Source organism: Marmota flaviventris, chromosome 8 (genome assembly GCF_047511675.1).
Source record: "Marmota flaviventris isolate mMarFla1 chromosome 8, mMarFla1.hap1, whole genome shotgun sequence".
Lineage (NCBI taxonomy): Eukaryota > Metazoa > Chordata > Mammalia > Rodentia > Sciuridae > Marmota > Marmota flaviventris.
Genome location: NC_092505.1, coordinates 59,176,579 through 59,190,590, shown reverse-complemented (window position 1 = coordinate 59,190,590; position 14,012 = coordinate 59,176,579). Strand labels below are relative to the sequence as shown.

General features: G+C 41.3%; 1 protein-coding gene across 5 annotated transcripts in view; it reads left to right on the top strand.

The window, feature by feature from the left end:
• The window catches only part of Pla1a (phospholipase A1 member A), a 32,878-nt gene that overhangs the window by 970 nt on the left and 17,896 nt on the right, over positions 1 to 14,012 (top strand). For 4 of the 5 annotated variants that reach the window (XM_071615307.1, XM_027936032.2, XM_027936030.2 and 1 more), the window contains one exon: positions 13,160 to 13,361. The exons of the other annotated variant lie outside the window; for it this stretch is intronic. In XM_071615307.1, coding sequence (XP_071471408.1) covers positions 13,160 to 13,361 — 202 coding nt within the window. The remainder of the gene's footprint in view (positions 1 to 13,159; positions 13,362 to 14,012) is intronic. 5 annotated transcript variants of the gene reach the window in all.

The following is a 14,012-nucleotide window of genomic DNA, read 5'->3' as shown; positions in this document are numbered from 1 at the left end:
CTGGATTATGATAATTAGTTTCTGTGAACCACAGATGCCCCTTAGAGCAACCTCCCTCAGATGCCATTTGTGTTGTATCTTTCCCCTGGTAAAGAATCAGCCCATGGTTCCCACTTGCTTTATATAGCAAACTGACACATACACTGCCCCTCCCCACCCCACCTACCAGGGCAACACCTTCAGAAAGAGCCCCTCCTTATGCTTCTGAAAGCAGACTGCTTTTTAGTCTTCTTCACAAGATGTTTCTCTCATCCCTTAGCTTTAGAATGTGTTGCTCCTCTGCCTGGGGTTGCTCATACAACCCTTCGGTTATTTCTGTTTTTTTGGGGGGTAGGGGTACTGAGGATTGAACCCAGAGGGCTTAACAACTGAGCCACACACCCAGTCCTTTTTTGTCTTTTATTTTGAGACAGGGTATATTGCTAAGTTGCTTAGGGCCTTGCTAAATTGCTGAGGCTGGCTTTGAACTTGCGATCCTCTTGCCTTAGCCTCTGGAGTCATTGGGATTACAGGTGCGGGCCACCATGCCTGTCCCCTTGGGTTACTTCTATTCTTCACATCTTCCAGGAGCCCTCCCATGGTTCCTCTCTCTCTTGCAACACTTCATTCCTCTGCAACACCTTTTACCTGCTCCAAAGTCCACATGGTGATGTGACTGTGTTCTCTCCTTGCACCCAGGGGCTTTTCAAGGTGCTGTTTGGCTTCCCATGGGCTTTCTCCTGCTTCAATCATTTGCTTCCTCAAAGTGTGGATATGATTTCCTGCCTCTTTTAACACGCTTCGCACTGTGCTCTGTATGCCACAGATGCTCATTGAGTATTGCTGTATCGCTACTCAGGGGAGCTCAGGTCAAGCAAGAGGGAACAGGCTCTGGGTCAGGACAAACTGATTGGAACCCTGGTTCTGTTTCTTCATGGTTGTTTGACTCTGAGGAAGTAACTTTTCTTTACCTGTAATTGGAGATTATCCTTACCAAATAGGAACACTGTAAGAGCTAAATGAGACAATCTCTGCACAAGGTCTGACCTTTTGCAATTGCTTTTTCTCTGGTGATTTTATTATTGGTGAATGGTTGTATGGGGCAATGGAAGAGGAGGGAACAGGGCTGCCATGGAGCTACTTTGGAGAGAAGATGGGAGGTGTCCCTGAAGGTTCTTGGGTGAGCTATAGAGGTGGACTTGGCAGCCAATTTGCTCCTGTTTAGCAGCTCCATACCTACTACAGGGCCAGGAAGCATCTGTTTGGTTGTGTTGGTTTGAAACTCAAGGTGGGAGAACTAGTAGCAAACTGCCTTCAAACTCTTTTTGGAACCTCATCTTTCAGCAAGCCTAGAAGCCTCAGGCACAGACTAAAAATACTCAGAAGGGGACTGAAATGGAGCAAATTATATTCCATGCATGTACTATTATGTTGAAAAGAACCCACTATTAGGTATAACTACAATGCACTAATAAAAGCACTTAAAAAAGAGTTCAGAAATACTGATCCAGGTAGCAGAGTTGGGGTCAGGATAAAGCTAATCCAGTTCCATCTTCATGTGTGGGCAGCATTCTAGACTCCATGTGCAGGAAATAAGCTGGTAATAATTTAATAGCAGGGCCTTTGTCTGCCTCCATTTTTCTCTTCACAGCTATCTGTTGCAGACCATTCTCTATTTCCCATCTATTTCTCTTCCTTCCCACTTTAACTGAGTGTGTTATCAACGGTGACAATACATATTGAATCAATGTTTCCTGTTCTTTTAAAAGTGCTATATTGGAAATCAAAATGGACAGGTGGATAGGTGGAGATACTGTGTGTGTGACCAAGAGGGACACGTGCCAAAAGGGAAAGGAAAAAGAGCGTAACTGCATTAAGACAGTCGAGAAGCAGAGAGATCAAGAGAAAGGAAAGGAAGAGATCAAATGAGCATGAAGGAGGGAGGTTAAGGAGGTGCTGAGATGCCAGTTGATCAGGAGGGTCCCTCTGTCACACTGGCACGGCAGCCAGTGCTCACAGGCCCTGTGGAAGGTAACCCTCTTGTTTCTTGACTGGGCATCTTCACAACCTTCCATAGCAAACCAGGCCGCAGCAGCTTTCTCCTTGGACTGGGGGAGGTCAAGGCTGTTGAGCTTGCTCCTTGATCAAACTGTCCCTTGTGTGTGCAGGCAGGCTGTGTGTGCTCCCTTAGGTGGTTTCTGAAGTCTTCTACCTGAGTCAGGTGTTCTCTCATCACCTGTGTTCCTGGCTGCAGACCTGATGTCTGTTTCCCGCTTACTTTTAACTTTCCCCTCTGGACTTTGAGTCCCTGAAGGTGGCTATGGTTGTATTTTACTCATCCTCAAATCCCCAGAGCCTAACCTAGGACATGGCCCTCAAGAACCATTCAATAAACCAAAGGCCATGACGGCTTAGGAGAAACTGAGCAGATTACAGGCCTCGTTTTCACTTCTTGACATATTTGGTAGATTAATTAAATGACCCTAGTTCTGAAGTAACACTTTCACCAAAAAATGGGGTTCAGAGAGTGAATAATTTCAGCCACGTTGCTGACCAAGTGATCTGTAGGTCATGAGAGAACATGGCTGTGTCTGCTGAGGAGGCTGGGGCTCAGAGGGAGTGCAGGTTCAGGGCCTGCAGTGTTGAGCTGAGGGCAGAGGTGGCTGGGGAGGAGAAGCCAGGGTTGGACCTGCAATGCTGGCCTCTCATAAGCCAGCCAATGCCATCTTTGTTGAAGGCTGGGCTGTCCCTACATGTCTGGCAAGAGCCCACCCTCAGCTGTGTTGAGAGCCCCTGCCCTCCTCCCATCCCGCAGTGTCCTCTGAAAGCATGGTGGAGGGAGCCCATAACCCCAGACACACACCCCTGTCTCCTCCATTACCTCCACATTGGACAGCACAGTGTCTAGCTATGGTTTTGAGTCCCCTTTTGTTCCTGTCAGTGCACCCCACTCCCTTCTCAGCCCAGGCCACACAATCAGATTGCTCTAGACAAAGAAAATTTTTTTAAAACAAAAGCATGGGTGAGATACCAGTCTGCAGAACACACCTCAGACAAGTAAAGACAGGATCATAGAGATGACGTTTCTAACATTTACAGAACATAGGTCAACCGGTGTGAACCACAAGCAGCCCAGGCGAGGAAAAGGAGCCCTATGCAGTTGGGCCCCGAGATTCACTTCCCATGGGGGAAGCTGGGGCTTTGCCAGGGTCGTAGGAACGTTTCTTTAACACTTGTTCAGCACTCAGGCCCAGGAATGGGAAACTATGGGTGCTTTTCAGACTCGGACAAGCCATTATGTAATTCTCTACCTCTCCTTTTTATTGTTTATAAACCCCTGGCATGTCATGGAGATAAAGTGAGCACAAGTAAAAAATTGCAAGTTTTAAGATTCAAAAATTTTCAAAAGGGTACAAGCGATACATGGAAATATATGCAAATAGGAAAAACTCCCACAGTTCTAAAGATATGCTATAAACTATATATATATACATACATATATATATGCTATATATATTTATGTGTATTGTGTATTTTTTCTTTATCTAATACATATGTATTATATGTATTTTTGTGCCCGTGTGTGAAAGCCTCCATATCAACACATAGAGCTACCTTGTTCTTCTTAGTGACTTTATGTACTATATACTATGTTGAAAGGATTTATATATTGTACATTTTTGCAGATATGAGAAAACATTTCCCTCCAAAGAGGTTGTAATTATTCATTTAGTTCAAAAGCACATTTCCTACCTGTCAATACTCTGCTATATCAAACATTTTTAGTATTGTTAATCTGATAGGAAAAATAGTATTACAGCATTGACTTAATTCTTATTTTTATTATGATTAAGGTCAAACATCTTTTTCTGTATCGGCTATTTTCACTTGCTTTCAATTAATTGCCTGTTTAGGCTCTTTGCCTGTTTTTTACCCTTAATTGTTAGAGCTCCATAAAAATTTGTTTTTTTAGCATAGGAGGAGTGAATGCTTTTCACCTGTACTGCTCCTTCCCACACCCCATTTTCTTTTTCAGAATCATCCAGCTATTCTAGTTCCAAGTCCTCAGTGAATCCAGGTCAAACCAGTTCTTCACTTACCTCTCCTTAAAGTGGGCCCTGGGGGTCTTGGTGAAGTGGCCCTTATCACAGGAGACTCAGAAAAGTCACACAAGGCTCTTGCTCTGCAGAGTATCTGGGATGAGGATGGAAGTCTCTTTTTAAATTTCTTCAGCAATCACATCAAGGCTCTTCAGATGTCCAGAGTTCACTGTCAGTTGCCCTCCTTCATTCAGAAAACCTCTTCACATGTGAACCAAGCCCTTGGTTCCCATGCTCAGGCCTTGGACCTCAATCTGCTATCCTTGCCCTGCCCTGCTCACTGAGCCCCACTGAATCTGCTAAGGCCTCTTTTTCTCCCGGGTTCCCTGCAGCTGCCTGATGTCTAGAATCTCCTCACCACTAGCAACACCAGGGCATCCCCTTTGTGAGGATCCTTCCAGCATCAGGTTCTTGCCCCCGCACTTTCAAACTTTCTCCTAGGTCCACCCTAGTGCAGAGTCTCACACATGCTGGTTTGGTTATTCCCAGCTTGAGTGTGGTCTCTACAAGGGTGGGGACTACATCTTCTGTTTTACACTATTTCTTCTATAGCCCTAGCTAGACACATGGCAAAGTCTTCAGAGTCACCATTTAATCTACCCACCCAGAGAACAGGTTGGTAGTACATATCAAAGGAAACTCTCATCTTCAAATCAGAATGGAATACAATCTTGTGCCCCCTGGTTGAAGAGATCCTCTAATGGCTTTTAGAGGCACTGGATGGTCAGTCACAAAACACCTTGGTGACTGGCAAAATTTCATTAACATGCATGGAAGGACACTAGAACAGGAGTGGGGATGTGCAGAGGAAGGTACAGGGAATGCAGGTGGGACCACTTCTGTGCTTGCCCCAGGAAGTTTTTAGTTTTTGCAAAAATGAGGATGAAGAAGGCAGACTGCCACCACCATTCCTATGGCCTGCCACTTGATTGCCATCCTTATCACCTGCCAAGATTATTGTCTTTCCCTGGACTTTCCAGGTTCTCTTCAGCAAAGTCTAGAACTCTGTTTTCCCAAAAGAAAAACGAAGTCAAATAGCATGATATTACTCAGGAATATCCTCCTGGTCCCAGAGGAAAGTTATTGGCAGAGAGTTTAGCTTGTACATGCACATGTGCCTCCAGGATGAGAAGAGCCTCTCTGCTAGATGACTGACTTTTGGATCTTTCTGGTCCCTAAAGTCCTCTGTGTGCTAGGGAGCCCCACCCTGTCTGCAGAGGTAATTTTGGCATCCAGAGCCTAATTAATACCTTGGTTGGGATTCACCATCCCAAAGAGAAGTGATCCCAGAATTAGGTTGGCTCAGCGGCCCATTTCTCCTTTCCCAGGGAATTATGGTGCCCACTGCCTGGACTGCTTTCTTTTTTCCTTATCACCTCCCATTTCTGCTGACAAAACAGTATCCTAGAAGGGGTTTTAAGGTCTTTCCTGTCTTCTACCACTTCCCTTTTTGCTGAAGAGGCCTGTGTTCTATCTGAGTTGTATTCCAGTTTGATTGACGTAGTTTGCAAGTCCCGGTGCTTCTAAACTCGAAAAACAGAATTCTTTTCTCTTTGGCTAAGTTCTAGGTATTTTCCACTACAAGATAAATAAAAAAGGAATACTTAAATATATGCAGTTTATGCCTGTTCATGTATGTGTATATATATATATATATATATATATATATATATATATATATATATATATATATATATATTTTTTTTTTTCCTGGAAAGAATCAGAAGAAAATGTGTATAAAATTTACCTCTGAGGAAAACACTTTAAAATTTCAAATTTTACTTTTTACTCATCAACATGGACTATTCAGGTAGAGAGATGTTACTCTTCATTTTAAATATTGCAGATTATTCAAAATTATAAACTAACTCACAGTTCATTTACTCATTTCTCTCCACCAAAGTACAGCTAGATTTTTTCCCCAGATTTTTTCTATTATGTATATGTTGCAATATGGAAAATTTAAGGTTGATTTCAAAAATTGAATCACTGGATCCCAAGGCATTGGGCTCTCCAGTTTTACCAGGTATAACCAAATTGCTTTCCAAAGTAGTTAACCCATTTCAGATCCCCGCCAAAAATGTATGTGACCACTTGTCCTCTTTCACTAATATTTAGTGTTATCAGATTGTTTCATTGTTGCTAATCTAGTGCCCAGAATTGATTTACTCATTTTTTGATCTCGCTCATTATTCTGAGAATATTTTCATCTGAGAATTCGTACTTTTTTTTAAGTTATGGAAATGTCTTAGCAATTATCTTTAAAAAAATATTGCTTTTTCTCTCATTTTCTTCCTGTACAGAATACTGGGTAAATGTTGGAGCCTCCCCATGTATTGCCTGTACTTTTAAACTGCACTTTCATGTTTTATTTATTTGGTGCTGGGATTGAACTTGGAGCCTTGCACATGCTAAGCATGCACTCTCCCACGTAATGGTACCTCAAGCCTGTGTACTTTCTACTTTGAACTTGTGATTCTCCTGCCTTGTCTCCTGAGTAGCTGGGATTACAGGTGTGTGCCACGGTTTCTGGCTATACTTAAATATTTTAAGTTTCTCTTACTTCTGTGCTACGTATTAGAGTATTGACTCCTTTTATGTGACCATGAAAATTTTTTTCATTTCCAGATGAAATAAGTTTTTAAAAAACCTATGATGTAGACTTTTTCTTTTCTTTTCTTTCTTTCTTTTTTTTTTTTTTTAAGAGTAGGATTTGTCCAAATGAGAAAAAAAGAGTCAGAACTCTTTTTAGAGGCACTGGATGGTCACTCACAAAACACCTTGGTGACTGGCAAAATTTCATTAACATGCATGGAAGGACACTAGAACAGGAGTGGGGTTGTTTCCCAGGGCTAGAGGGAACTTTATAGGGTTTGCCCTGCTGTAGAATTTAAAATAAGCATGCTGAGCATACACAAGGATAAAAATACACACATAAGAAATTATGAAATAAAGACAGGCATAATGATAAAATAACATATATTTAAAAACTGAATTGGAAAATTGGATCATAAAAAGAAGAAGAACAAAAAACCATCATGGACAAGCAAGTTTTAATCCAAGGAACAAAAGGAATTTTTTTTTTCAGTACTGATAATTGAACCCAGTGGTAGGCTACCACTGAGCTACATCTCTAGCCCCTTTAATTTTTTTTATTTTGGGACAGGGTTGCTAAGTTGCCCAGGTTGGCCTAAAACTTGTGATCCTCCTATTTCAGTCTCTCTAAGTCACTGGGATTACAGTAGTGCATCCCTGTGCCTGGCTATAAAAGGATTTTTTTAAACCCTTCACAATGTATTAATATAATTCACATATAAATGAACTAAAGAAGAAAACAACACAACAACAAAACCATTCCATAAAAGATATGTAATAGAACCCAAGAGCAAGAATCAAAGTCCTTTTTCCTGTCTTTTGAGCTTCAGCTGTCATTGTTCTTAAGTTTGGAGCAGGGGTTGGGGAGGTGGGGGGTGGGGATGTCCAAGCAGGATCCACTATGCCACGTTCTCTACTCTTGAATGATCGACAGTTTGACCGTCTTCAAGTACTGGCAATTTTTTTTCTCTCCCCTGTCAAATTCTATAACCTTATTCCATTTTGATGTCATTTTCCTGGCAAGGACGAGGACCACAGTACGATGTTCAAACAGAAACAGTGATGGAAAGCATTTTTATTTGTCTCTAGTGCTAAATGGAATTGCTTCTGTTGAGATGAGCATATGGTTTTATATTAATTATTAATTATGTTTATATATATTATTATATATTTTATGATGTTATGCAATTCTTTTATTCCTTGGATTAAACTCTGCTTGGCCATGAATTTTTTTCTGTGTGTGCTTTTTGATCTTGTTATCCTTGTTGGATTTAGATTTGATCATATTTTATGTAGTTTAAATATTTTTATTTAAATATTCTTATTATTTATTTATTTATCTTTAATATTTTTATTATTCTTACAGAATGAGTTGAGATTCTGTCTCTTATTTTTATTTTTTATTTTTTGGTACTGGGGATTGAATCCAGGAGCACTTAACCACTGAGCCACATCCCCAGCCCTTTTTATATTATATTCAGATACAGGGTCTTAGTTGCTTACAGTCTCACTAAATTGCTGAGACTGGCTTTGAACTAGCCATCCTCCTGTCTCAGTCTCCAAAGCTGCTGGGATTACAGGCATGTGCCACTGTGCCTGGCTCTGTCTTCTGTTTTCTCTTCTCTGGAACAACATGTATAAATTAAATCTTGCAGGGTTGGTAGAACTCCTTTGTAAAGCTGGCCTGTTAGAGGTTTTTGTTTTTTTAAAAAATATTTTTAGTTGTAGATGGACACAATGGTTCATTTATTTTTTATTTAATTTTATGTGGTGCTGAGAATTGAACCCAGGGCCTCACACACATGCTAGGCAAGTGCTGTACCACTGAGCCACAACCCCAGCCCCTGTTAGAGGTTTTTGATAAATGTATTTAAAATGACTGCTTCATTTCCATTATGTTATAGTTTTGCATTTGATTTTCTGTTTTTTCTTTCTTGACTGAGTTTTGGTAAGTTGTGCTTATCTAGAAAATTATACACTTTTAAGAAAATAGTCATATTTTCCAATTTTGGTTGGGTACAAACATGTTCTTTTATGGTTTAAATAACATTGACCATGTCTATATTTATATCCCCCTTTTTCCCTGATATTGTTTACTTGTGACTTCCTTCTCTTTTTTTACTTATTCTGTTTTATCAAAAGTACATCTAGTTTATCATTCTTTTCAAAGACATAGCTCTTGGGAGTTTATTGTGTGTGGCAGACACTATTCTAAGCAGTGGCGTGAACAAAATGGATTTAAAAAAAATCCCTGCCTTGTTTGAAAGTATAATGTAATGTGGGCAGGCAGTCAGTAAACAGTAAGTATAGCAAATTAGCAAATTCCACAGTAGATTAGAAGGTGATGATTGTTGTGCAAGTAGATGGTGAATATGGTTGAAAATTGAACATATGATTCCACTGGTAGAGCCAACAGGATTTACTTAGCATTTGTGTTGTAACATGAAATTATAAAAATATTATAGTAAGAAACCAGTGCCTGGGGAGAGGGTCAGTTCCTTTCCTCTCTCTCAGCCTTTCTTCAGGAACCTCAGGGGTCCCTATCTTTTGGATTATATATTAACTACCCTGGGAGTTCCACTTCTCCCTCTTGAAATGTAAACATACCTGTACCAGGCTTTGTTAATATTAAAAAAAATTATTTTTAGTTGTAGATGGACACAACACCTTTATTTTTATGTGGTGCTAAGGATTGAACTCAGTGCCTTCCCCACGAAGGCACTGAGCAAGCACTCTACCACTGAGCTACAACCCCAGCCCCTGTACCAAGCTTTAAGGCTAGAGGTTTAACAGATGCCTGTGAAAACAGCTGGTTCTTCTCTGTTTCTGTAAGCATGCTTTCTGTTAGAGACCTGGCCCAAGGCCTGCAGCCGCGTAGATTAGGAACTCTTTTAAAAAGAGGAAAAAAGCCCCAAGGATAGGATGGCATCTAAGATGATGCCAAATAACATATATATATATATTGTGAGAAACTGTGGATCAGGGCTCAGAATTTGTATTCTCTGGGACTGCCCATGTAAATAAAGTTTGGAGTTCTCTCCGAATGCTTCTGGCTAATGGATGGGTCTGTTTCCTGCAACAGTGAGAGGAAGGGAAGAATCAAGACATGTCCAAGAAACTTGGCCTACAAAATCACAGCGACAGTTGCTGATGGTGTTGCTTGGGTTGCACTGTTTTCTATATTTCAACTACCATAATCTAATCTAAATCTTTCCCTTTTTCACAGTAACATTTTAATTTAAGGTTATGTATTTGCCCTCTTAAAAGATAAACTTAGGCACTTAAAATTTGCTTTTCGAAGTTTATTAGAGCCAACAATGATTCATGAATTAGCTTCTGACCGCAATTGGTCCAGGACTTCACCAAAGAGGCATGAAGGAAAAACTTTTAAGAGAAACATGTGGAGCAAGGCAAAAAAAAAAAAAATACTTGAGTGGTTAATGTGGATCGGAGCCAGGTGCTGTGGCAATTCGTAATCCCAGTGACTCAGGAGGCTGAGGCAAGAAGATCACATATTGGAGGCCAATCTCAGCAACTTAAAAAGACCTGTCTCAAAATAAAAAATTAAAAGGGCTGGGGACATAGCTCAGTGGGAGAGCATCTCTGGGTTTAATTCCCAGTACCATAAAGAAAGAAAAATGAAGTGGTAGCATTAAAGTCCCTGGCTATAGATTAGTTGGCCACTTCAGATCAGTAGTGCTTAAGTTTCATTTTCCCCGGGGGGTGATGTTCTCCATTTGTTGGGTTTTGGTTTACTCAGGTAGGCACTCAGGCTCTAGCACTGTCTCAGATAATGGCTTCCCAATAAACCATTTTAACACCCTAGGAGCTGTGTTAGCCGCCTTACACAAATTTTTATCTGTATTTTTTTTTTTTTTGTCATTTAGTTTTTAATATTCTTTACCTTCCATTGTGATTTTTCTTCAACCCACACATTACTTAGAACAGTATTTTTTTCAACATTTCACAGATGTATTTTAACATGTAACAAATGTATTTTTAAATAACTTTTGGTATTGATTTCTCTTTCTATTACATTTTATTTAGATGATGTTGTCTGGATGATATTGATTCTTTGATGATTGTTGAGGCTTGCTGTATTAGAATAGAGTTACTATAATGAAATGCTCTAGGCAACTCACTTTAAAAAGAGAAAAGAGAGATAGGGATATATAGCTCAGTTGCTGGAGTGCTTGCCTTGCATGCACAAAGCCCTGGGTTCAACCCCTAGCACCGCCAAAAATTAAAAAAGAAGAGACCTAGTCTCAAAAATAAAAAAGGCCTGGGGCTATAGCTCAGAGGTAGAGCAACATCCCCTGGGTTCAATCCCTAGTAACACATACACACCCACACATACACAAATACACACACACACATGAAGGGAGGGGTGGGAAGAAGAGGAAGAAGGCTTATTTAGTTCATGGTTTTGGAGGTTCAAGTCTAAGATAAGGAGGCCCTTTTGATTTGGCCTCTGGTTTGGGTGGCTCATCGTGATGGGTGTGTGTTGGAGCAAAATGTTACATCTCAAGCCAGGAGTTGAGAAAGAAAGAAGAAGAGTTCCAGGCCCCACAGTCCCCTTTGAAGGCATATCCCCAAAGACCTAAGGACCGCTCATTAGGCCCCACCTCTTACAGATCTACTGTACCTCCTAATATTACCACCTTGGGGACCAAGACTTCACATAGAAAACTTTGGGGGACACCCAAATTATATCAAACCATAGTACTGCCTTGTGACATGTTATGCTCATCCAAAAGGACTCAATTCTGCTGTATGGATGCAGATTTTTCTATATGACCAATAGAGTAGATTTACTAACTTAAGTAGTTTAAATCTCATGTTCAAGCAGAATCCTTTCATCTAAAAGCCAAACACTGGGGAAAGCAGATGAAGAGTACAGGTGAGCATCTTTCTCTTTCAAGTGTAGAGTGCAGGCTGAGGAGCTCAGGGGTGAAGTAGGGGAGCTGCACCCAGAGTGGGCTTGGATCCAGGAGTGTCTAAGAGCTGGCTGTTCAGAAAGGCTTTGCCAAGGAATTAGGGACAAGATCTGGGGCTCAGAACCAGTGATGGGCTGATGCTCCATAAGGCCTTGCTGTGTGAGGTATATTCTCTGAGGACTGAGGATCCCACAATCCGCTCGTGGCACCACATTCTAGTTCATCCCAGATCCTGTGTTGTGTCTGTGTCCCCAGTTACCTCTGACAGCAGATAATTGCTTCAGAATCTAAAATTTCTGTCTTCCTCTGTGGAGGGGCCTGCACAGAATAAAATCTGCCATCTGGACTTTTCTTGGAACCACTGATTCTGGGAATCACTTTGTTCTGTGGCAGTGCAGCTAGGAAGCTGCCAACAGCACATGATTGTGCTGTGTGCTTAGGTCAGTGTGCACCCTGCTGCTCCTGCCAAGCAATCCCTGTTGGTGGTATGGAAGTCCGGGACCACACCTCTGCATCGCATAAAGGGACATGGGTGTGGGATGCCTGGTATTGACCATTTTCAACTTCCTGAAAGGAAGCTGATATTGTAAAAGACCCTTCAATGACCTTGGCCATAAAATAGCCAGTTTAATGGTGTGTATTATAAGGTGCTGCTGAGTAGGTGTAGCTTGTTAAAGCTGTTCTCTGTCAGTTGGCTAGCAGCCAATGGCTGGGTGCTGGAAGGTTCTAGAATTTCTCTGGACTCCACATAAGGACAAGAAGTGGTTATGTGGGGGTAGGGCATTTGAAACCCTCCAGGATGGGCAGTTAGAGCAGGATGAGCCTAGTCCCCAGGGCAATGGCTTGTTTGGTGTGTCAAGGGTTCTTTTTAGAAAATTGTTTTACTTTGGTGGGGTGGCCATAACAACGTGCCACAGGCTAGGGTAACTTAAACAACAAAAATTTTGTGTCTCACAGTTCTGGAAGCTGGAAGTCTGAGATCATGGTGTTGGCAGGGTGGGTTCCTTCTGAGGGCTGCAAGGAAAGAACATTTCCCAGGCCTCTCTATGGCTTCCAGATGGCTGTCTTCTTCCTCTGCTTCTTCGCATCATCTTTTCTCTGTTGCTGTCCAAATTTCCTTTTCTTATAAGGACTCTGGTTCTATTGGACTAGGGACCACTATACTGGCCTCATTTTAACTGAATTACCTTTGTAAACACCCTCTCTCCAAATTTAGTCATATTCTAAATTATCAGTGGTTAGAACTTCCACATAAGAACTCTGTTCAGCCCATGATAGCCATTTCAACTGGGCTTTAACCTCCTTTAATTGAGCAATATTCATAATCTTCTCTAGTATTTCATTCTTAGGCATGAAAAATATTCACAGATTTTGGTTACAGAATTAATGCAGGTTTTAATCACTAAGTGATTCTTGTCCTAGCTGACTTATGATAAACCGCATGCCTGAAAGCCCCTGTTTCTTTCTTCCTTCCAAGAACATCGTTCTTTCCTCTAAAAATAGATGACCTTACTCTGGATGTTCTTGTTCTATTTTATTTTCCTCCAGGGGATGTACCTCTTACCCCACAGCCAAAGTGCACTGATTTCCAGAATGCCAACCTCCTCCGAGGCACCAATCTCAAAGTACAGTTTCTCCTCTTTGCACCTTCAGATCCTAGCTGTGGGCAGCTACTGGAAGAAAGCAGTGACATCCAAGACTCTGGGTTCAATGCCAGTCTGGGAACCAAACTAATTATTCACGGATTCAGGTGGGAGCTAACCAGCCAGTAGGATCTCTTCAACTGAGAACTATGAAGGGGACATAGTGCCACAGGAATTTAGTGGGGAGCAAGGGGAGGATTTACTGACCATCACATGATCCATCTCTCAAGCCCTGCTGTTTTTGAAGACATCTCATCAACACGCACACCCCTGTGTCCTTCATTCTTGTGGGCCATGCATATGTATATGCATACTCATAAACAGTACATATATGTGTGACCTTGACAAGTCACTCCATACACAGAGCTTCAGTTTCCACATCTGAATTAAAGAAGTTGTAGAGACAGTCTCAGTGGTTCCTGAGTGAAAACATCATGCTATTACCCCTGAAGTGTGGGCTGTGTGACATGATTCATCTCAGACAGTAAGGTCACAGGCTTTGTGAAGTTACCCAGGGGTGATGGCATGGTGTTTTTACTTTGGGTTTTATTTCCTTTTTTTCACTTTTTCCCTGGTTTTGTGACCTGAGAAACTTCTATTTATGGGTACTTCCATCATACCCAAAGGTTAGCGTTTCTCAGGAGTTAGAACACATCTCTTCTACAAGTTCTGATATCCTATGGTCCAAATTTTGTCATAACATATAGTCACTGAGTCTCAATTCAATCACTCCTTCCTTCCAACAACTTTCACCCGAA